At 43.3% G+C, this 25,668-nt stretch overlaps 1 protein-coding gene across 1 annotated transcript in view; it reads left to right on the forward strand.

Annotated features, from left to right (window-relative positions):
* Window positions 1–350: 350 nt before the first annotated feature.
* The window catches only part of LOC148342047 (uncharacterized), a 35,836-nt gene continuing 10,518 nt past the window's right edge, over window positions 351–25,668 (forward strand). Inside the window, exons 1-3 of the mRNA XM_088288049.1 lie at window positions 351–760; window positions 3,322–3,624; window positions 5,888–6,283. Coding sequence (XP_088144175.1) covers window positions 637–760; window positions 3,322–3,624; window positions 5,888–6,283 — 823 coding nt within the window. The 5' untranslated portion in view covers window positions 351–636. The remainder of the gene's footprint in view (window positions 761–3,321; window positions 3,625–5,887; window positions 6,284–25,668) is intronic.

The following is a 25,668-nucleotide window of genomic DNA, read 5'->3' on the forward strand; positions in this document are numbered from 1 at the left end:
AGCACTGCGAGTATATGCAGACATTATATTCATACAATCTCGCAGCCCGAGTGAACCACAGCATTGTTGCAAGTTCGTTAGGAGAAACGTAAACGTCCCACTGCTGGAGCAGCAGCGGCTTCTCGGGGCAAAGGCGGAAGTGACGTAAGAGCTTACTCGCCAATGTGGCGTTATTTTAGTTATTTTGTAAAAAAAAAATTATCAACCAAATTAAAATATTATATAAATAATATATGAAAATAGAACAGACATGGGTAAAAACAAACACAGAGGCAAAGAAATATATTTGAAAAATACGTGCTTAAAGCATGACGTCATAAGCAAGCGCGCAGCTTCCGAAGGACCTCGACGACATCCACCGACCCGTCCACACCGAAATAAAAACAACCACCGCTAAATTTTTCTGCTTTAGTGTAGAACTCACTGTAATTTTTTCACAGGATGTCCAGTGCTACTATAAAGGACGTCGACATAATTCATTAAGTCTTTGTGTCCCGATAATCTCATTTTCGCGCGTTGATGCTTTTCGGCGTAGTTAGCTTAGCTTGTTAGCTAGCTAGCCGCTAACGAAAAGAGGCACATGACTCATCGCCAAGCAGAGATCAAGTGCGGATTTGTTGAGATTGGCGTTTGAAAATGTGTGAAAGAACGACACCCAAGTACAAAGAGGAACTTTGTGGGATAAAAGAAGAGAACGAGCAACATCTTCGACTGCTGGGCGAAGTTAACAAGCAGCCTCCTGTTGTGCTACACAAAGCAGGTTTGTACACGTCTTACTCATTTGCTTTGTCAAGAACGACTTTCTATCGTTAAAAATATGCATCGCAACATTAAGTTGTTTGGGGAAATGCGTTCGAGGTTATTGCCATTTTATTTTTAAATATTGCCTTTTACTTGTCAGTTTGCTGAACATTTGTTTATGCCAAATAAAATCAGTGCAGACAATAAATGCCAAAGAAGAACCAATAGTGGGGGGTGAACTCCATGTTTTTCCCAGTATAAATTTTGAACTGTTAATTTAACATTTTACATATTGTGGTTTTTAAACTAGGCTGACAGATGTAGTGTATTTTTATATCCACTGTTGGAGTTTAGCCACCGAGAAAATGAGAAACTTTTAGGAAATGAATCTTGAAAGCCAAACTTACTCCAATGCGTGTTATTTTTTTGTACTCAAGAAGAATAGGGTCAAATAAAGACTCAACAACAGCTCATTATAGTTGCAATATTTTAGTTTCTTCGATTTTTGGAGTTTAGGAAATAGTACAAAGACAGATATCTGGGTGGCTTTTTCTTAATCTCATGAGAAACTGTACTCAGACGAGTACAATCGAAAAAATGTCGCGCTGATCTCAGCCCAGCCTCACATTTTATAGGAGGTTTTTTATGTCAAGGGTCATGTAGGTTGAATCGGTCGTCCTTTCTCCTTCCCCCCGGCCCGGTCCACGTTCCAGGTCCAAGGCTGACCTTCTCAGGCAGTCTCTCCGTCTCTCCTGCTCACATTCCCCTGTAATCTCGTCAGTGTACAGATTGTGTGGTGTATGTTTTCACAGATCAAATTATGTTTTTGGTGTTCCTGATCGCGTCCCTGTGACGTCCTCCCCGGCCCAACTTGATATGCTTGTATCTTCTATGGCCTATGTGGAGAATGTGTTTAGTCGTATTTGTCCATGTAGTGCGATCTGGTTTGTCATCAGTTTGACCTGAGCAGACTGAATCTGTTTATTCGGAATGAGAGTGTGGGTCATGAAAATACTATGTGTGCAATTTTGAGGTCTTACATTTAAACTAAGTCATATAAATTTAGCATATGAATGCATCAGTAAACACCATGACTACAATCCCAGTCAATCTTATCGATGCACTGTACTTCTACATTCATTTGATAAATGCTTTTTGTTTAATCAATGTTGAACATATTCAGTAAATATGAACCTGCTAAATTAAATAATTGACCTTCTGTCCCGTAAGTGTTTAAAATAATGCCAGCAACCGTAATACAATCCTTCAATATTCATGTCCGGTGTGGCCATTAGAAGGGAAGGCCGGAGAAAGAGTACACCTTTCCCTTTTTTCTTTTTGGGGAGACTTCTTTTGACATCAGCATGTGACGAGAATAAAATCTTTTTTCAAACCAAAATGGCTGTGTCAGAGAGGTTCTTTCCATCACCAATTCTGTAGCAGGAAGCCACAAAAACAGATGCACGAACCGTGTTTAACTGGAAACCGTTTAGCTCGCATTGAACAGAAGTGTGACACAAACATGTCTTGTAAGCTGAAACCGTTCGAACAACAGGAAGCGTGTGAACGGGTGTGATGAAGTCAAAGTGTTCATGTTTTTCCATTCTTTATGAGTTTGCATATACAAATTGCTTTGCTGTGCTTCAATAAAACGCCGCAAAGGAGCGGGAAAGCTTTTCTCTTTGGTGGACTGCTCCTCGCAAGTGACAAAGATAATCTTGGCTGGGTGATTCATTTGTGCAGGCTTGTCTCGTTTTTGACAAAAACTGTGCACACTGCGGCAAAAAGATCAATGGCGGTTGATGAATTTTAGTGGATGAAACACAAGGGATTACGTTTAAAAAAAAAAAAAAAATCAAGTACGTATTGGTCTTATTCATCAACTTTGTACTGGCTCGGTCAATGAATCTCAGGTGGCCCTGCACTGTTTTGTGCACGTGTGCATAGTTTCACTTCATCCAAACATTTAAAATACATTTAATGCATCCATCCAAGGTTGCACGGATCTCATCAGTGACGAAGCGCATGCTGCAAGGAATGCATCTGCATCTTTGGCTTACTATGGGCTTAAAAAGGGAGACCGTCACAATGCCCTTTTCCACCAACAAGCCCCGGAACATTTAGTTCTATCTCTTAATGCAAAATGAAATACTTGTGAACATATTTCACTTGAAGGATTCCTATATTATCGATGACATTATGTTGCGATGGCCCCCAGTGGTCTGCATCAATATTTTAGGGTCCCACAACAGGTGTTCCATCAGACGCACACAATAGCCTGTGTGTGCTAACTTCAGCTCGCTTCCAGAAACCATGTCAGGAATGAAATAGGGCATCGGCCGCAACGTGCTTCCGTTTTAAATGCTCGTTTATCACTGTTGAGCTGCTAAAAGGAGGTTTACATAGTAGGACGTAAGTTTGTGAAATGCCCCCATGGTCCGGTCCAAGTTGGGGTCGCACGCAATGCTCCGTGTGCAGCAGGCACAAGTCAAGGTAGCACTGTAGAAAATAGGACAAAGTCGCCGCCTGAGCTTTGACTTGACCAAACCAAATGTGTGTTTGTCTTTTTGTGTCCTACAGACGTCAATGAAAACGATCTCCGTTCCGTGAAAGAGGAGCCAGACCTGACTCACATCAAAAAGGAGGAGGAGGAGGAGATCAACAAGTCACCAGTGAACGTTGTCCCGAGAAAGACTGAAGATGAAAACAAGGATGAGAGTGAGGACAAGAGAGGGGCGGAGCCTACAAGCAGCAGCTCAAGTCATCACGTGACAACAGAAGATGATGAAGACCACTGGGGACCATCACAAGCACATAATGAGGACACATTATCACACGCTCATGACGATGATGATGATGATGATGATGATGGCCAAGCCAAAGGTGAAAGGGCACGTCACACTGACTCATTCACTTCAAAGCTGTCTTTAAAAGGGCACAGAAAAACACACAGTGGTGAAAAACCTTTTTCTTGCTCAGTTTGTGGAAAATGCTTCTCCCAAAAGGGACATTTAACAGAACACACAAGAACACACACTGGAGAAAAACCTTTTTCCTGCTCGGTTTGTGGCAAAAGCTTCTCTCGAAAGTCTCATTTAGTAAGGCACACAAGAATGCACAGTGGAGAAAAACCTTTTTCTTGCTCAATTTGTGGCAAGAGGTTCTCTCGAAAGTTTGATTTAACAATCCACACAAGAATGCACAGTGGAGAAAAAACTTTTTCTTGCTCAGTTTGTGGCAAAAGCTTCTATCAAAAGTTTGATTTAACAATCCACGCAAGAACACACAGTGGCGAAAAACCCTTTTCCTGCTCAGTTTGTGGCAAAAGCTTTAATGTAAAGTCAATTTTAACAGATCACACAAGAACACACACTGGAGAAAAACCTTTTTCCTGCTCAGTTTGTGGCAAACGATTCTCTGAAAAGGGAAATTTAACACAACACACAAGAACACACAGTGGTGAAAAACCTTTTTACTGCTCAGTTTGTGGCAAGAGTTTCTCTCAAAAGTCTAATTTACGAAGCCACACAAGAACACACAGTGGAGACAAGCCATTCAGTTGCAGCGTTTGTGCTAAAAAATTCTCCACTAAACAGCATGCGGAGAGTCACAATTGTGCTGGTGAGAAAAGCAGCGATCCTTGAAGCTTAAAAAAAAGACAAAAAAAACTGAAGGAACTGACTCTCTGTGGTAAGATGTGAATGTGATTTTGAATAAAATATGATGTATTGAATTTTGCAAAGCTCTTTTATTGACACAAAGCCAATGTGATCATTGCCAGAAGAACCATTGTGTCTGAGTGACGATGATTTGTTTTGGTGTTTACATCAAACATGTAAATAGAAAAAATTGCCTTTGCCTGGAACAACATTTTTTAACATTATGTTTTTCAGTTGTCTTTTCAATCGTACCTAATGGAAAAGGTGCGAGAAGAAACGGTGCTGATGATATCGGTGCCTTCCACAATCATCAATAAAATCACTTGTTCCACTTGCTCAACTGGCCTTCATTACGTTGTGTGAAAAGGTGAAAAACTGAACGAGAAGTTGAACCATAAAAAGAACCAGAAAGAGAAACGCAAATCGTCTCAGTTTCTCTCAAAGGTTTTGGAATGTCAGGAGTTGCCAACTTGACGGGTGTGATAAAGTGTTCATGTTTTTCCATTCTTTATGAGTTTGCATATTTAAAATGCTTTGCTCTGCTTCAATAAAACGCTGCACAGGAGCGCGTAAGCTTTTCTCTTTGGCGGACTGCTCATCGCAAGTGACAAAGACAATCTTGGCTGGGTGATTCATTTATGAAGGCTTGTCTCGTTTTTGACAAAAACTGTGCACACTGCGGCAAAAAGATCAATGGCGGTTGATGAATTTTAGTGGATAAAACACAAGGGATTACGTTTTAAAAAAAAAAAAAAATCAAGTACGTATTGGTCTTATTCATCAACTTTGTACTGGCTCGGTCAATGAATCTCAGGTGGCCCTGCACTGTTTTGTGCACGTGCGCATAGTTTCACTTCTTCCAAACATTTAAAATACATTTAATGCATCCATCCAAGGTTGCACGGATCTCATCAGTGACGAAGCGCATGCTGCAAGGAATGCATCTGCATCTTTGGCTTACTATGGTCTTAAAAAGGGAGACCGTCACAATGCCCTTTTCCACCAACAAGCCCCGGAACATTTAGTTCTATCTCTTAATGCAAAATGAAATACTTGTAAACATATTTCACTTGAAGGATTCCTATTTTATCAATGACATTATGCTGCGATGGCCCCCATCAATAAGTTAGGGTCCAGCAACAGGTGTTCCATCAGACGCACACAATAGCCTGTGTGTGCTAATTTCAGCTCGCTTCCAGAAACGTCTGTGACTATGTCAGGAATGAAATAGGGCATCGGCCGCAACGTGCTTCCTTTTTAAATGCTCGTTTATCACTGTTGTGCTGCTAGGAAAAGGAGGTTTACATCGTAGGACGTAATTTTGTGAAATGCCCCCATAGTCCGGTCCAAGTTGGGGTCGCACGCATTGCTCCGTATGCGGCAGGCACAAGTCAAGGTAGCACGGTAAAAACAATATAAGAAAAAGTCGCCGCATGAGGTTTGACTTGACCAAACCAAATGTGTGTTTGTCTTTCTGTGTCCTGCAGACGTCAGTGAAAACGATCTCCGTTCTGTGAAAGAGGAGCCAGACTTGACTCACATCAAAAAGGAGGAGGAGGAGATCAACAAGTCACCAGTGAACGTTTTCCCTATAAAGACTGAAGATGAAAACAAGGATGAGAGTGAGGACAAAAGAGGGGCGGAGCCTACAAGCAGCCGCTCAAGTCATCACGTGACAACAGATGGTGATGAAGACCATTGGGGGCCATCACAAGCACAAAATGAGGACACATTATCAGACGCTCATGACGATGATGATGACAATGAGCAAACTAAAGGTGAAAGGGCATGTCACACTGACTCATCTTCAAAGTTGTCTTTAAAACTGCACAAAAAAACACACAGTGGAGAAAAAACATTTTCCTGCTCAGTTTGTGGCAAGAGTTTCTCTCAAAAGTCGCATTTAACAAACCACACAAGAACACACAGTGGAGAAAAACCTTTTTCCTGCTTGGTTTGTGGAAGATACTTCTCTAGAAAGTCTAATTTACAAATTCACACAAAAACACACTGTGGTGAAAAACCTTTTTCATGCTCAGTTTGTGGCAAAAGGTTCTCTGATATGTCAAGTTTGACAAGCCACGCAAGAAAGCACACTGGAGAAAAACCTTTTTCCTGCTCAGTTTGTGGTAAAAGCTTCTCTGGAAAGTCACATTTACGAATCCACACAAGAAAACACACTGGAGAAAACCCTTTTTCTTGCTCAGTTTGTGGTAAAAGCTTCTCTCAAAACTCAACGTTAACAAGGCACGCAAGAACACACAGTGGAGAAAAACCTTTTTTCCTGCTCGGTTTGCGGTAAATCTTTCTCTGTAAAGTCAAATTTACGAATCCACACAAGAACGCACAGTGGCGACAAGACATTCAGTTGCAGCGTTTGTGCTAAAAAATTCGATCTGAAGCTTAAAAAAAGGAGAAAAAAAAACTGAAGGAACCGACTCTTTGCGGTAAGATGTGATTTTGAATAAAATATGATAAATTGAAATTTGCAAAGCTTTTTTATTGACACTAAGCCAATGTGATCATTGCCAGAAGAACCATTGTGTCTGAGTGATGATGATTTTTTTTGTTTTTATATCAACCATGTCATGTCATTATCCACACCGCTTATCCGGTACAGGGTCGCGGGAGGGTGCGGGAGCCTATCTCAGCTGACTCCGGGCGAAAGGCTCACTACACCCTGAACTGGTCACCAGCCAGTCACAGGGCAGACATAGACAGTGAGAACTGAGTGGGAACTGAACCCACGCTGCCTGCACACAGATCGGGCAAGTGTACCACTACACCATCAGTGGCTTTATATCAAACATTATAAATAAAATTAATTGCCTTTGCCTGGATCAACATTTGTTAAGATTATGCTTTTCAGTTGTCTTTTTAATCATACCTAATGGAAAAGGTGTGAGAAGAAACGGTGCTTATGAAATCGGTGCCTTCCACGATGATCAATAAAATCACTTGTTCCACTTGCTCAACTGGCCTTCATTACGCTTTGAAAAGGTGAAAAACTGAACTTGAAGTTGAACTTTAAATAGAACAAGAAAGATAAATGCAAGTAGTCTAACTTTCTCTCAAAGATTTTGGAATGTCAAGAGTGTAGCTACACCGGTCCAGCGAAAAGGCCACGATTCAGACTGATGTCCAGATTTTCTTTTTTTATTTCTCTTCCTTTGATGGCTTTAGGAAATCACGTGACACAGTGAAAACTACAAATACATACACGCCGAATGAGTCCTTGAGGCCAATGCAAACAATGTACATTAATAAACAAAGTAAAAATGAAGAAAGGCACAAATATCGTGTGCGCCTCCTGAACACAATGTATTTATCGCTCTGCTGATGCACGGTTTGTTCCTGCTTTCGTAAATCTTCCCGCTTCTTTTTTTTCGTCACCACGGAGGAGAGGATCCGCATTACGCAGTTCGTTGCTGCGCGTCTGAATTGCAAAAGTGAATCACCGTAATTTAATGAATACTGAAACGAATAATTAAATATTTAAGTACCTAAAAAAATACAGAAATATTTTTTAACACTCTAACATTTACATAATAAAACAGCGACATATTTCAATTAAAAAATCACAACCACATACTGAGTTAATTAAATTCATAATAAATATAGAAACATTTAATAAATATTGAACGAATTTTGAAAGATAAAAAATAATGAATGAAATTTTAAGTATTAATTAATGCAATAAATAAATAAAATAATTGCACTCATATTTAAATGAACAAATATGTTGACAAATATTCAAGATTTAAATAAAAATAATTAAAAAATATTGAAATAATTTTTATGTATTAAAAAAATTAGTCAAGTCAAGTCAAGTCAATTTTATTTGTATAGCCCTTAATCACAGACAGTCTCAAAGGGCTTTACATAGCCACAATCGACATCCCCGATCTTAACCCCCAGGAGGGCAAGGAAAAACTCACAAAACCTCATTAGGGGAAAAGTGAGAAACCTTGAGAAGGGACCACAGATGGGGGAATCCCCCTTCCAGGATGACCAGGCTGCAATGGATGCCAACTGGGCAACATTTGACACATACAATGATGCTATGCAATGATAGATGAGATAATATAAGAGTCAATTGAATGAAGTGCTGCAGGAAGATGACTTCAGTGGAGTGGGTCCTCATCCAGGGCCGTAATATCCATGGCAGCATATCCGAAGATGAGCCTTCGATCTTGTACCGGTCAGTTGGTGTAAATTCAGTACAGCCACTTCCAAGTGAATCGCCATCACCTAATTCGGGGAATTGGGAACAGAAAAGAAAGAACAGAAATAGCAAACAGGCCAACAAGTAGTTCAATGAAGTGCTGAACTATAAGGAAATCAGAAAAGGCGCTGCATGAAGACGACTTCGGCAGAGCAGGTCCCTTCCCGGTTCGTCAGTGCCGTAATCTTCAAAGCATGTCCCCATCACCTAATTCCCAAGCAGGGGAAGGAGGGGGCAGAAAAGAGAAGAAGCGGCAGTAAACAGGCCAACAAATAATTAAATTAGATGCTAAAGTATATAAATAAATTGATCAAATGTCGCGCTGCAGGAAGACGACATCACTGGAACAGGTGCATGCCCAGTTGGTCAATGCCTTAAACTTCCTAGTGGGTCACCGTCACCTAATCCCCCAGCCGGGGGAAAAGGGGGCAGAAAAGAAAACAAAAGGAAAAAAAAAAAAAAAAAAAAAAAAAGCGGCAGTAAACAGGCCAACAAATATTTCAGCTAAATGCACAAGAGTATAAATGCGTCTTTAATAGTGTTTTGAACATTTCTACTGAGGTGGCGCCTCTAATATCTGAGGGAAGTGCATTCCAAAGCATTGGTGCCCGAATAGAGAACGCTCTAGAACCTGCGGACTTCTTTTTGGCTCGCGGGATCACTAAAAGACCAGCATTTTGTGAGCGAAGGTTTCGGGACGGAACATATGGTACCACGAGGTCAACGAGATAAGAAGGTGCTAAGCCGTGCAATATTTTAAAAGTAAGTAGCAGAACTTTAAAATCACATCTCAAGTGGACCGGAAGCCAATGCAAATTGGCTAATATCGGGGTAATATGATCAAACTTTCTCGTCTTAGTTAAGAGTCTAGCTGCTGCATTTTGAACTAACTGCAGACTTTTAATTAATAAATATTGTCGTATTATATAAGCAAGCTTAAATAATTCCATGAAAATCGAATTAAATACTGATAGAGGTAAAGAATAGTAAAAGAAAAAAATACTTAAATAGTGACGTGCAAATAAATGAAAAACAACAGACAAATCCCTGATGAAAAATACATTTTATCAACATTTGACAAACGACAATGTGAAATGTTGATCTGAGAGATTTCTTTCTTGCGTATTCATATTCTTAAAGAACCTTAATTATTTTTTTCTTTTACTTTTTTAGTTACTTAAGAGCTCAATCCACGTGAAATATCCCCTTGGGAGATAAAAAAATATCTCATGCAAAAAATAAAGAGCGACTAATTGTTTTTGAGGACAATCAAGGCACCATAGCACTGGCGAAAAAGCCTGTAAAAAGGCAAAGGTGCAAATATGTTGACATTAAGAAACACTTTATCACGTCAGCTCCAGCACTCTCCCGCGACCCAGTACAGGAAAAGCGGTGTGGATAATGACATGGCATGACATTTGGAATACTGTCCAACCGACAACATGGTGGCAGATGTTTCAACAAAACCAGAAACAAAAGTTAAGTTTAATTCATCTGTCAAGTTCATGTTTGGGAACTAAAATGTTTGTTCATTTGCATACGGTTTAAATCTTAAGTTTTTCAGACGTTTAGAAGAATATGACAATGATTTGCATAGCAAATGGTGACATCTGTCGGTGAGTTGATGACAGTGCCCCACACGGCCAGCAGCCAATCATATCACAGCGGGGTGTGTCCTGTTCTTCCGCTTTCGTGACGAACAGACTGCCGTTTTCAAGCAGCGGATCCATTCAGCGCTACTTTAAAAAACGACGCGATCTTTCATTCGTCTCCTCTAACAAATAGAAGCACAGAGATCAAGTGCGGATTTGTTGAGATTGTCAGGGGAGGGATTTCACTGGTCACCGAACCATAGAGTCATGGTTTCAAATCAAAACCAAAAATATCTCTGAACAGCTTACAAGCAAACAATGAAACAAAGAAATAAAATTATCACAAAACATGCATCTCTCATGCCATTCATATCCCCATAAGAAATAAAAACAACACAAAAACAGTACTGATGCATTCCGGGAGCCTCAGCCAATCAGATGGCTGGTTAGAGAAATGTGAGTGGTGTGCTTTGGGCAGTGTGTTTTCATCTATTTTTTTGCAGTCTGTTGTCTAAACCTGTGATGTATCTTGCTTGCAATAACATGAATGATAAGACAGACTACAACATCGTGGACAGCTGCCATTTTGTCCAGCTTTCTCCTGCACCATCTCCAAACACCGTATTCACATAATATATATGTCACAGTCAATTTGAAGCAAAGATGTCTCAGATTTTGTCCGGCAGGGTGTGCTAACATGCCCGATGGTCGAGTGAGTTGCTCAGTCCATATAATAGGCGTGTCGCATTACAAGGAGCCTCGTTTGTTTTGGGGAAGATTTAGGACTTTAAAGTGCGCCTGATGGTCGCGAAAATACGATACCCACGATGAAACTATCTCTAAATGCAAAAAGAAATACTTGTAAACATATTTCACTTGAAGGATTCCTATTCTATCAATGACATTATGTTGCGGTGGCCCCTATTAATAAGTTTGGGTCCCACACCAGGTGTTCCATCAGACGCACACAATAGCCTGTGTGTGCTAACTTCAGCTCGCTTCCAGAAACGCCTGGGACGATGTCAGGAATGAAATCGGCATCAGCCGCAACGTGCTTCCTTTTTAAATGCTCGTTTATCACTGTTGTGCTGCTAAAAGGAGGTTTACATCGTAGGACGTAATTTTGTGAAATGCCCCCATGGTCTGGTCCAAATCGGGGTCGCACACATTGCACCGTGTGCGGCAGGAACAAGTCAAGGTAGCACGGTGGAAACAATATAAGACAAAGTCGCCGCATGAGCTTTGACTTGACCAAACAAAATGTGTGTTTGTCTTTTTGTGTCCTGCAGACGTCTGTGAAAACGATCTCCGTTCTGTGAAAGAGGAGCCAGACTTGACTCACATCAAAAAGGAGGAGGAGGAGATCAACAAGTCACCACTGAACGGTGTCCCTATAAAGACTGAAGATGAAAACAAGGGTGAGAGTGAGGACAACAGAGGGGCGGAGCCTCCAAGCAGCAGCTCAAGTCATCACGTGACAACAGAAGGTGATGAAGACCACTGGGGGCCATCACAAGCACAAAATGAGGACACATCATCAGACGCTCATGACGATGATGATGATGGGCAAGCTAAAGGTGAAAGGGCATGTCACACTGACTCATTCACTTCAAAGCTGTTTTTAAAAGGGCACAGAAAAACACACAGTGGTGAAAAACCTTTTTCTTGCTCAGTTTGTGGCAAAAGCTTCTCTCAAAAGTCTAATTTAGTAAGGCACACAAGAACGCACAGTGGAGAAAAACCTTTTTCTTGCTCAGTGTGTGGCAAAAGCTTCTCTCAAAAGTTTCATTTAACAATCCACACAAGAATGCACAGTGGAGAAAAACCTTTTTCTTGCTCAGTTTGTGGCAAGAGTTTCTCTCAAAAGGGCCATTTAACAACCCACACAAGAACACACAGTGGAGAAAAACCCTTTTCCTGCTCAGTTTGTGGAAAATGCTTCCCTCAAAAGGCAAGGATAATAGAACACACAAGAACACACAGTGGTGAAAAACCTTTTTCTTGCTCAGTTTGTGGTAAAAGCTTCTCCCAAAATTCTCATTTAACAAGGCACGCAAGAACACACAGTGGAGAAAAACCTTTTTCTGCTCAGTTTGGAGGAAAAGTTTCTCTCAAAAGTCACGATTAACAGAACACACAAGAATACACACTGCAAAAAACCCTTTTCCTGCTCAGTTTGTGGAAAGAGTTTCTATCGTAAGTCGCATTTAACGAGCCACACAAGAACACACACTGGAGACAAGCCATTCAGTTGCAGCGTTTGTGCTAAAAAATTCTTTTCTAAAAAGGGTGCTGAGAGACACAATTGTGCTGGTGAGAATTGCAGCGATCCTTGAAGCTTAAAAAAAGACAACAAAAAACTGAAGGAACTGACTCTTTGTGGTAAGATGTAAATGTGATTTTGAATAAAATATTATAAATTTTATTTTGCAAAGCTCTTTTATTGACACTAAGCCAATGTGATCAGTGCCAGAAGAACCAACTTGTCTGAGTGATAATTAGTTTTTTTTGTTTTCATATCAAACATTATCAATGAAATTAATTACCTTTGCCTAGAACAACATTTGTTAACATTATGCTTTTCAGTTGTCTTTTTAATCGTAGTTAATGGAAAAGGTGTGAGAAGAAACTGTGCTTATGAAATCGGTGCCTTCCACAATCATCAATAAAATCACTTGTTCCACTTGCTCAAGTTGCCTTCATTATCCATCCATCCATCCATTATCCGCCGCTTATCCGGGGTCGGGTCGCGGGGGCAGCAGCTTCAGCAGGGAAGCCCAGACTTCCCGCTCCCCAGCCACATATTCCAGCTCTGCCGGAGGGATGCCCAGGCGTTCCCAGGCCAGCCGGAGACGTAGTCTCTCCAGCGTGTCCTGGGTCGTCCTCTGGGCCTCCTGCCGGTGGGACATTCCCGGAACACCTCACCAGGGAGGCATCCAGGAAGCATCCTAAACAGATGCCCGAGCCACCTCATCTGGCTCCTCTCTACGTGGTGGGGGAGCGGCTCGACACTGAGTCCCTCCCGGATGGCCGAGCTTCTCACCCTATCTCTAAGGGAGAGCCCAGACACCCTGCGGAGGTAACTCATTACGGCCGCCTTTATCCGAGATCGCGACCCACAGTTCGTGACCATAGGTGAGGGTAGGAACGAAGATCGACCGGTAAATCGAGAGCTTCGCCTTTTGGCTCAGCTCCCTCTTCACCACGAAAGACCGATACAGCGTCCATCTTTTTTTCATTATTCTTTCGTTTTATTTTTATGTTTTCTTGTAAGTCGATTATTTTTTGTGTATTAAGCTGACCAGCGAATTCATATTTTGTTATCCATGAGTTTAAATGTTTTACTTTACCTGGACATTGGCTTTCTATAAAGTCCTTACACATCAATTGTTGTTTCGGATCCTTTTTGTTAGCTTTTTTTTTACTGTTTGTTTTCCCCATGTTGGAAGACAGCGGTTCATCTAGGGTGACTAAACTGTCCTCCAGTCCCTGAACAGGCTGACAATTGCTCTGTCTTAGGTAATTCCCAAGCTTCTACCACAAGTGGCGCGGAATTCTTTGCCTCTGCTTCCCAGACAGTTGTCAGTTAATTTTCCTGTTCCAAAATGAGGTTGCAAGCCTCCATGCACACTTTTACATTCACACTATATTTTTTCCTTTTTTTTTTTCTCTTTTCTAACGCGCGTGGAGGATACACCCTGTTACCCTCTATCAGTTTTATAGACTATCTCTGTCTCTTCACGTAACATTGACTAGTATCCTTACGGTTTTACACAGTTTTAAAGACTTACTCTGTCTCGGCGTAGAGGAGTCCGCCCTCCAATATCCACGGAATTTAACTACTTATTTGCAGAGGAGTCCGCCCTCCTGTTATTGCGGAATTTAACTACGTACCTTCACATGCACACATTTATCACACTCATTCATCACATTCGGACTTCACACACTCACCCAAGATGAGCTGAACGTCTCTCTCCGCAGCCTCCCTTCAACTTTCAGCCTTCCAGCAGCAGAGCCGAGGACCAGGTGCAAAAAAAAAAGAGAAACAAAAAAAAAGAAATCCTCGTTGTGGCCACGATTGTCCCCGGTCGTCGGCTTCGCCCCTGGACGCCTCCAGTATGTTGGGTTCACGGCGTCGAAGGACCAATTGTATGTCAGGTTCGCCAATTTGACATATAGTGTTCGTAAGCTAAAAGGAGAGGACAAACAGCTCTTGTGGAGACAGAAAGGTTAACAAAGTTTATTTGACAACTTTATCTCCCCCCTGTTCCTCGATGCTTTTCACACATTCCCTTTTATAACATCGGGGAATCAGATTACACTTCAAGAAATCAGATTATACAAAGGGTGGTACAGTTCGTCTTCTCAAAAGCTGGTTTAGTCCGGTTTATCATTGGCGTGTCGCCATGGGTCGCAGCTGACTTTGACGTCAACATCCTTTATCAGGACCCAGTTGCTTGCTTCAGACTTCGATGCCAACTTATCAGGGCTCTTCACGATGTTGTTTACTTCATCCTCACTTCTGAAGAAGTGCCACCGCCCCGCCAATTGCAGACACCTCTCTGCAGTAGAGGTGTCTCCCTGTATCACCCCTCACACTGCAAACACTCAGCATAGTTCACTATATTAAACTGCAACATGTTATATGCACTACATATTAAAATAAGCTGCATCACGGCAAATGTATAATAACCTCTTAATATTATTCTAGCATGCTTAAAGGGCTTTCACAAGTCTACTAGGAAGTATTCTAGCCATTACAAGTTAACTATTGGGTTTTTTCGCTCTCACTAGTTAACTAATGTAGGAAATCATATGTCACTAGTTAACATGTTGGAATAATCCACGTTTTACTATTTAACATGTTGCTGAAAATGAGTCACTTGTCAGAGTTTCTGTGCAACTACTACAACAACAAAGGGCATCACTAGTGCGGCTGAATGTATAACTAGTGCTGGAAAAGACGGCACTAGTGAAATACGCAAATGTCTGATATCAAGGATATGGATTAAATGCTCAAAGGTCTTGCCAGATGCGCTAGCTAGCATGCGCGGATCAGGTGAAGTACGCACATGTGCACAAAACTGTGCATATTTTTAACGATAGAAAGTCGTTCTTTACAAAGCAAATGAGAGTAAGACGTGTACAAACTTGCTTTGAGTGGCACAACACGAGACTGGTTGCAAACTTCGCCCAGCAGTGGAAGATGTTGCTCGTTCTCTTCTTTTATTCCACAAAGTTCCTCTTTGAACTTGGGTGTCGTTCTTGCACACATTTTCAAACGCCAATCTCAACAAATCCGCACTTGATCTCTGCTTGGCGATAACTCGTGAGCTTCTCTTTGTTCGACGAGACGAATGAAAGATGGCGTCTTTTTTTTCAAGTAGTGCTGAATGGATCTCCTGCGTGAAGACTGCAGTTTGTTCAGCACTCAAGCGGAAGAATAGGACACACCCCGCTGTGATATGATTGGCTCCTGACTTTGTGGAGCACTGTCACCAACTCACCGACAGATGTCGCCATTTGCGATGCAAATAATTGTTGTCTCCTTCCAAACAAAGGAAAAACGTAAGATTTAAACCGTATGCACATTAACAAACATTTTAGCTCCCAAATATGAACTTGAATTTTACTTTTGTTGCTGGTTTTGTTAAAACATCTGCCACCATGTCGTCGGTTGGACAGTCTCCCTATTATTAACAGTTGACGTGATAAAGTGATACTTTATGTCAACATGTTTGTGTCAAGTTGTGGAGTAGGTTGAAGAGGACCCAAAAGCAGGGAAGCAAGGAGAGGGAAACTTAAAGGGTATTTAATAAACAAAACAAAAGGCAAACAAGGAACTTGGAAAAACTAAAATATTGTAACGTTGTATAATAAATCAGGCCGATTTGTCCATTAGCGAACACTTTTATTTTTAAGCCAGAAACGGCTGCTGTTGGCCGCAACCACGCCGATCAGAAAACTAAAACAACAACGACAACAACATAACATTCACTCCCGTCGCTTCCCCGCTGCCTTCACAGCCTCCCCAGAAAAGAGGAAAACACAGAACGCTTGAACTATTTACAAAGTCGCTCCACTGCCCTCCCCTTTATCAAGAACCTCGTCCCGAGGGCGTCATTCAACAAAGTCACTGAGGTGACCCGGTGGTCTCCTCTGTCGCTGAGGCCGCCCCGAGGCCTGTCCGCTCGGAACAGCCAGTGTAGCATCAGGCGATGAGTCCTCAACAGTAGCTGCCTGTGGGGGTGAGAGTGGAGGCACAATCCGCCGTCTTGGAGGGGTGGAAGTCGAAACCTGCTGTGAGTGTGTCCGCGACCCAGACTGCTGCTGTGGAACGGCACCACCTCTATATGGGGCCAGTCTGTCTCTGTGGAGGGCTACCCGTCTGCCACCACGTGGCAGCTGCACCCTATACACCACCTCTCCTATCCTCTCCAGCACGCCACACGGCCCCACCCAGTGCCTGTCCAATTTAGGACACCTGCCCTTTTTCCTTTTTGGGCTGTACACCAAAACCAGGTCTCCAGCCTTAAAGTCCATCCCTCTGGCCTTCATGTCATAATTCCTTTTCTGCCTTACACCTGCCTTCTGTAGATGGTCGCGAGCAAAGACATGTGCTGACTCCAACCTGTCATGGAGTCTCCTGGCATATTCCGGTCCTGGTGGCACGGCTGGTGTATCAGGGGGTCTGCCAAAAGCCATTTCCACTGATGTCCGTAGCTCACGCCCCAGCATGAGCAGGGCAGGTGTACATGAAGTGGAATCCTGTACAGGAGACCTGTAGGCCCACAAAACCAGAGGGAGATGCCTGTCCCAATCTCGTTGGTGCTCCGCTGTGAGAATTGCGAGTTGTTTTGCCAAGGTCCTGTTAAAGCGCTCAATGAGCCCATCACTTTGAGGATGCAGAGGGGTTGTGCGCGTTTTCCTCATGCCCAGTCGCTCACACAGTGAACACAGCCGACTCAAAGTTTCTCCCTTGGTCGCTGTGAATGACCTCAGCTGCCCCAAACCTTGTAGACATGCCTTCAACCAGCGCGTCTGCAACAGTCTCTGCTTCTTGGTCGGGGATGGCATATGCTTCGGGCCATTTCGTAAAATAGTCCATAGCAGCTAAGACATAACGGTTGCCATTGTCAGTGCGGGGAAATGGGCCCATTATGTCCTCTCCATCGGCGCGCCCACTGCTAGCTGTTGGAGGTGGGCACGAGACCGGCCTGGTGGACCCTTGTGCGCGGTGCAGAGGTCACAACGGCGACAAAAGTCCTCAACATCTCGCCTTAGTTGGCTCCAATAGAAACTTTGCCGGAGTCTGCGAAGTGTTTTCGACACACCAAAGTGTCCTGCCCCTGCAGGCCCATGAGAAGCTTTCAACACAGCCTCTCTCAGAGCCCTGGCGACGACCACCTGCCATCTATCCACCCCAGTAGCAGGCTCCTTCCAAGCTCTCTGGAGCACCCCATCCTTGACCTGAAGAGTCCCAATCTTTGAATACAGTCCTTTAGTGACAGGCGAGTGTCCAGCGACGTCCTCCCACTTAGGGTTTTGACCCGACTCGACCCACTGCAATACAGGTCGGAGGTCAACATCCTGTTGCTGCTGCTTCCTCTATTCAAGTGCCCCCACAATCTTGACCTTCCTACATACGGGGTCGACATGATCATGTGCGGGACTTTGCTCATCACCACAAAGTTCCTTCTCTCGGGTCTCTCTCTTCTCGCAGAAGCGGCAATCAGCAAGAGCACAAGGGCGTCGAGACATAGCGTCAGCGTTGGCATGGCAATTTCCAGTCCTGTGCTCCACTTGGAAGACATATGGTGCCAGTTCTTCAAGCCAGCGTGCAATCTGTCCTTCAGGCTCCTTAAAAGACAATAGCCACTGGAGTGCCGCATGGTCAGTGCGTACAGTGAAGGGTAAACAGGACAGATAATATCAAAAATGGCTAATGGCTCTCACAATTGCCAGCATTTCCCTTCGTGTGACACAATACCGCCGTTCAGCCTTATTCAAGGTTTTGCTGAAGTATGCCACTACTCTCTCCCATCTGCCCCCACTTTACTCAAAACCGCCCCAATTCTGACATTGCTGGCATCAGTGTCCAGGACAAACGGCAGGTTGGCGTCTGGGGGGACGAGAATGGGTGCCTCCGTCAGCACCTTCTTTAGCGAGCTGAAGGCCCGTCTGCACTCAGGAGTCCAGTCGAAATCAGTGTCCTTCCGCTGCAGGTGGAAAACCGGTGCAGCTAGACATGAGAATCCCCGCACGAATCGCCTGTAATAGGATGCCAGCCCAAGGAAGCTCCTCAGTTCACGTGGGTTGCTGGGCGTAGGCCTGTCCCTCACGGCTCGCACTTTCTCCTCCAAAGTGCTAATGCCTTCCCTTCCAACTTTGTGTCCCAGGAACTCAAGCTCTCTTCTCATGAAGCAGCACTTGTTAGGGTGAAGCTTTAGACCCGCAGTGGAAATTCTTTGTCAGACCTGGCGCAGGGCCTCCAAGGCTGCATGGAAAGAGTTCCCATGGACCAGGATGTCATCCAAATAGACCAAACATTCCTGTCGGGGGATGCCAGCCAGCACCTTGTCCATAAGCCGCTCAAAGGTAGCAGGTGCATTACACAGGCCGAAACAGAGAACTCGAAACTGCCACAACCCCCTGCCAGTACAGAAAGCAGTCTTTGGACTGGCTTCCGGGCTGAGGGGCACCTGCCAATATCCACTGCGCAGGTCTAATGAGGAGAACCAGGACGATCCAGACACCAGATCCAGAGTCTCATCAATGCAGGACAGTGGATAGGAGTCTTTCTTGGTCACGCTGTTTAAGGGTCTATGGTCCACACAGAACCTTTTCTTCACTGTCTTTTTTTTTTACCATGACAACCCCTGAGGCCCAAGGGCTGTCAGATGGCTCAATGATGCCAGCTTTCAGAATCTCATCAATTGCACTGTCCACTTCTGCCTGATGTGCAAGGGGAAGGCGGCGGGGGCGTGCTTTGATAGGTCGTGCATCCCCCGTGTCAATTTCGTGCTGCACCAAGTCTGCTCGGCCCACCTCCTCTTCTGTCAGTGCAAAAATGTCCTTAAAGTCCCACAACAGTTGCCACAGCTCCTCCTGTTGCTTGGGTTCTAAACCATCACTGTTGCGCTTCCACACTTCGCGCACTGCCGTCAATCTGTCCACTCCACCTGTCATGGACCACGGGGCCGGGGAAGAGGAATACTCATCAATGTGGGCATCTGATGTGGGTGGAAAAGTCATAGGAGTGTTGGAATTTATCTTTAAATCAATGTTAGAATTTAATTTTAAACCAATGTAAACTCAAATTAATAATCTGACTCCAATTTGTGACTTTACCCAACTCTCACTCATCCAACAATATGCGCGCTCGTTCTGCAATAGAAAGGTATCAGGAAGCCGGCATTTTCACACACGAGTGGATTTATTCCTAACACACAAATCTACAACTTGAGTTTGGGTCCCTCTCAATACAGCTCTACACCTCTCATACCACCAGCGAATGTGTTCTACCCCCGAGTTGCCCAGTCCTGATTCATACTATACAACATGCAAAATGGCACAGACAAAGGCATCCTGGCATGATTCTATTGGCTATGTGTATTGCAGTTAACTTTAGCTCGCTCTCATTGGTCTTTCTCCTCCCGCCGAATCCCGTGGCTCCTCCTGCGTGCGATCCCCCGATGGCCGCTCCTTCCCGGAGTCATCTCGTCTCGCTCAGCACCTTCTGTTTCTAAAACATTCCATTCTTGCACAACCCCCGCAACCAGTTTCGCGCCACCAGTCACACTCTCAGCATTTTACAATATCACATTTTCATACATTGGATGCACCAACATCTAATGAACTATGTTAAGCTCAAACTCTTATATTCCTTTAATAGTCAAAAGTATGAAATCCTTTAAGTGTAACTGAAGTTTAGACCATGCTAATGACCTGACACTCAGGAGAGGAATGCAGGAAGATTAGATCACAGCTGCACCACAGGAGGTGTGAACGAGACCCCTCTGAAACAATGGACTTCCATGGCAGGATCACAAAAGTGGCTCCGAGCAGTCTAACCTTTGTTCAGTTTTAAATTGACTGCCATTTACATTATCCTTTAATGCATAAAAGGGAAGTTCACCCAAACGAGAAACCGAAATCCAACTGACAAGGTAAAGACATTGCTAAAACTGGTGAACACAGATTTAGCTGGTCCGATAAGCAACGAATCCATTGATGGTTTTAAGTATGTGCAATCTTTTACAGATGTGTATACAGGTGCGGTGTTTGTTTATTTTTTGGAAGCAAGGATGATGGCGATGCTCTTCAAGCTACCAAGAAGTTAAGATTCCCTTTATTAGTCCCACAATGGGGAAATTCGAGGTTTGAACCCAGGCCTCCTGGGGAGACTGGGACCAGAACGCGGCGCCTTAGACCACTCGGCCATCCAGTTCTTATCTGATGTAGCACCATATGGCACTGCGAAATACATACGGTCAGACAATAGAACCGAGTTCACAAACAGAGACTTTAAGACACTGCTACGAAAGAACAATATGAGACATGAAACCTCCTGTCCTTATTCCCCACACCAGAATGGGGTAGCTGAGAGGGAATGGCCGACTCTTTTTGATATGGCCAGGTGTAAGCTTATTGACTGCAACTTACCAAAGAGCCTCTGGCACTATGCTGTTCAGGAGGCAGCATATATAAGAAATCTGTGTTTTAATAAGCATACAGGCACCACTGACAGGAAAAATGTGTCATTTATCAAGGATGCACAAGTTCGGGTCAATATGCTCTGCCTATCAACAAGACAGGATTAAACTAGACTTTAAGTGCGAAAAAGGACACTTTGTAGGGCATGACAAAGGCAGTCCAGCCTTTCTAGTTTATTATCCAGTGAGGGAAAGGTCTTCCCACAGACTGGTAAAGTTTGTCACCAAGACATGTGAAAATGAAACGCTGACTTATGAGTTAGATCTGCAACCTAGAGTGAGTTGTGAAGTCAAAGACACCCCACAACCTAGTGCGAGCACAGACATACAAATTGGTGGTTCAAAACAACCAAAAGATGATGATGACAAGCACCTAAAGGAACACCACAGGTCCCAAGTAGTGGGAGATATCCTACCCAAGAACGAAGACCACCGGGTTATCTAAAAGATTATACTCAAGACAGCAGTGAGGAGGATGACAGTACACTCGTTAGCATAGACCACCGCAACAGAGTAATGTGCAATATTCCCCAAATTTTTAAAGAGGCCTTAACATCAACTGAGTCAAAAAAATGAAAGAAAGCAATGGACGAGATGAAGTCCTTAGAGGACATCCAGACTTTTACTTTGACTAAATTGCCAGATGGCAGAGAGAGACAGTGGGAGGAAAGTGGGTCTATTCAATCAAGGAAGGCAGTGATGGACGTGAGATGTACAAGGCCAGGTTTGTAGTGAAAGGTTATAGCTAGAGAGCAGGAATAGACTATGGTGAAACATTCTCACCAACAGCAAATCTGACTCGTGTACGGGTGGCGATGCAAAAGGCTGACGTAAAAACAGCTTATTTGCACGCACCCATTGAGAGAGAAATATACATGGAACAACCTGAGGGTTATGAGAAAGGAAGAGATGGGCTAGTGAATAAGCTGGAGAAGTCCATTTACGGCCGAAAACAATTTGGACGTAATTGGAATTTATTACTTCACAAATACCTAACCGAGAACAAATTTATCCAGAACCAAGCAGACCACTGTGTATACACGAAAGAGACTAAAGTAGAAGGGAAAGTGATAATTGTTATCTGGGCTGATGACCTCATCATTGCCGCCAATAACACAAAAGTGGCTTCGAGCAAGTGAAGAGCATGCGATCCACCAAGTTTAAAATGAAGGACCTAGGCAGGTTAAAACATTTCCTTGGCATGGTCTTCAGCCACTCGGAAGGCTGTGTAGATGTGACACAAAACAAGTATGTGGAAAAGATCCTAAACCATTTTGACATGTAAATGTGTAGAACAAGGGAAACACCCTGCAAACAAAAACTAGACTACACTGAAGATGCGCCGAGAATGACTGATGTAAAAATGTACAGAGAAGCGGTTGGCAGTCTCATATATTTGGCCACCTGCACACGCCCTGATCTATGTTTTGTGGTGAGCCGACTATCGCAGCATTTTTCTGAACCCACAGATAAGAACTGGATCACGGTCAAACATGTTTTGCGTTATCTCAGAGGTACAACCGACAGACAGCTCTGTTTTAGAAAGAGCAGCGAGGGTCTTGGTATTCGAGCTTACAGTGATGCAGATTGGGCATCAGACGCCACTGACAAATGCAGTACCACGGGGTATTGTGTGAGTATGTGTGATGACAGTGCACTGGTCTCATGAAGGACCAAGAAACAACAAACAGTAGCACAATCTTAGTGTGAGGCAGAATACATGGCTTTAGCCTTAACAATACAGGAGTGTATTTATTTGGAACAACTGTTAAAAGGTATTGATGACTATGTGTACACGAAAACTATCATTCATGAGGACAATCAAGGGGCTATCGCACTTGCGAGGAACCCTGTGTACAGGCAGAGGTGTAAACATGTGGACATCAAATATCATTTTATTAGATCCATTATAAAAGACGAGAAGATGATACTTGTTTACTGTCCCACAAATGACATGGCAGCAGATGTTATGACCAAGCCTGTTACCAAATCTAAATTGAAGAAATTTACAGGGGTCCTGTTTGGCATGTAAATAGTTGACATTCAAATGTCATGTTATTTTTTTATGTCTTCGTGAAAGTTGTACAGTATACAAGCCATTCATAAGTGGGAGTGTTGAGTGTTATTGTATGACTGCTTGTTACTGTAATGTGCTTATTTGCCACAAGGGGTGCTGTCGCTAACAGACGATGCCATGTTAGGCAGGTGCTCACGCCTTATTTCTCTCTCTGCTTTTGGCTCTAGTGAGGAGCAGTTCGTGTGTGTTGCTGAAATAAACTACGCCAGTTGGCTAACGAGAGAAGTTGTCTACATATCAGAATTATTCTTCTGCTGCGACTGGGCATCAAGGTATAATCCTATGATGCCACATGACCATGGATTTTATCAGATGTTATTCTACATTTGCCATGACGCAACTTTATTTCAATACATAGTGCACATATCATGTTGCAGTGGAGTGAACTGTGCTGAGTGTTTGCAGTGTGGGGGGTGATACAGGGGGGCCCCTCTACTGCAGAGAGGGGCTTCTAGGAATTGGCAGGGCGGTGGCACTTCTTCAGAAGTGAGGATGAAGTAACCAACGTCGTGATGAGCCCTGATAAGAAGAAGTTGGCCCCAAAGTCTGACGCAAACAACAACATGCGGGGTCCTGATAGAAGATGTTGACGTCAAAGTCAGCTGCAGTCAGCTGCGACCCACGGCGACACGCCAATGATGAACCGGACTAAACCAGCTTTTGAGAAGAGGAACTGTACCACCCTTTAGTGTAATCTGATTTCTTGAAGTGTAATCTGATTCCCCGATGTTATAAAAGGGAATGTGTGAAAAGCATTGACGAACAGGGGGGAGATAAAGTTGTCAAATAAACTTTGTTAACCTCTCAGTATCCACTTGGGCTGTGCGTCTTTCTCCTTCCAGCTATGAACCCGATATGTCAAATTGGCGAACCTGACATATAATTGGTCCTTCGAGAGCCGTGAACCCAACATACTGGAAGCGTCCGGGGGCGAAGCCGACGACCGGGGACAATCGTGGCCACGACGAGGATTTCTTTTTTTTTTTTCCAGGATTTATTTTTCTTTTCCCCTTTTTCTTTTTGTTTTTTTGTGTTTCTTTTTTTGGACCTGGTCCTCGACTTTGCTGCTGGAAGGCTGAAAGTTGAAGGGAAGCTGCGGAGAGAGACGTTCAGCTCATCTTGGGTGAGTGTGTCATTTCCGAATGGGATAAATGTGGGCATTTGAAGGGGTACGTAGTTAAATTCCGTGGGGATATTGGAGGGCGGACTCCACTACGAATAGACAGAGTAAGTCTTTAAAACTGTGTAAAACCGTAAGAATACTAGTCAATGTTACGTGAAGAGACAGAGATAGTCTATAAAACTGATAGAGGATAACAGGGGTGTATCCTCCACGCGCGTTTGAAGGGGGAAAAATAAGGGGAAGAGAAATAAGGGAAAAGAGAGAGATAAGGGGAAAAAGTAAAAGGGGAAAAATAAAAGTCAAGAGGAAAAATAGGGGGAAAAATAGTGTGAATGAATAAGTGTGTGTGGCGCTATGCGATAAATGGATACATAGAAATGGTTGCCCCCCCGCCCGAAATTTTATTGTCGTTGGGCTGAATGTCATTTTCCAATGAGAACATGAGGGTTTAGTGTCTGTATGTTTATCAGGGTGCAATATTAGCTTCGCCAGCAGAGGGTGCCTAGGACCTTGCTCATCAGAGCCGACGCTGACTACCGTAGCAGAAGAACAGTCAATTTGTGATGACGCAAGAGAAGCTGCGCTTCAAGAACATTTCTGAATGTTACTATTGTGCCCTGACAGGTAAAATCTATTGTAAATAAGCTAAAAAGGATAAGCAGGAGTAGATAATGGTCACAAACGTTGCAGGTGTTGTAGATGTCTAGTTAGATAGAAGATGTGTGTATATAAATTAGTTTTTGAATATGATTCGTGACGACGTACGTTTGCAATGGCGGATACGTTGTGCGACGCGATCGCGGGAGACGAAACAATACAGCATGATATGTGTAATTTGGTAACTGACGTTGCGAGGTGTTTAGAAGTTGAAGTTGTGGCCAAAGTTAATGTGAAACAGGATAGGTTGTGTCATGAGGTGCCAGTATTAATCTTAGTGTTTTGCCAAGCTAAGCTCCAAAGTGCATGTTGTGGGCTTCTATTAGCACTAACCCATTAGCCAGTGCTGGAAACCATTGCCCACATTTAATGTTTTAGAAATCTATTAATTCTTAGGTTTCATCACAAAGATATACAATGTTCATCCTGAAGTTCTCAATGTTTAAGACAGCTGTAGTAAAGTAGATTAAACCAGTTCAGTATGTGAAAAAGTATTGTAAGAGCAACAGCTAAAACCCTTTAATTTAATTATATTTCATTGAGTTATAGTCTTTGTTATTAAACGTGCATATTGTGTTTTCCTCGCTAACATAATACAGCAAGTTATGTGGTCTAAGATATAAAACCATTGTCATAGAATTGTCAGAAATTGTAATAGAAATGGTTTTGGTGTGACGGTAGCAGAAGAACAGTCAATTTGTGAGGACGCAAGAGAAGCTGTGCTTCAAGAACATTTCTGAATGTTACTATTGTGCCCTGACAGGGAGAAGTGCTGCTGATTGGAGAAAAATAAATACGTTGCACGGCAGATGAGTTGGCCCATCATTTCAAGCTGTGTAACATGTGCATGGAGGCTTGCAACCTCATTTTGGAACGGGA

Source organism: Idiotropiscis lumnitzeri, chromosome 2 (genome assembly GCF_059441095.1).
Source record: "Idiotropiscis lumnitzeri isolate Australia: NSW breed Sydney's pygmy pipehorse chromosome 2, RoL_Ilum_1.0, whole genome shotgun sequence".
Classification (NCBI taxonomy): domain Eukaryota; kingdom Metazoa; phylum Chordata; class Actinopteri; order Syngnathiformes; family Syngnathidae; genus Idiotropiscis; species Idiotropiscis lumnitzeri.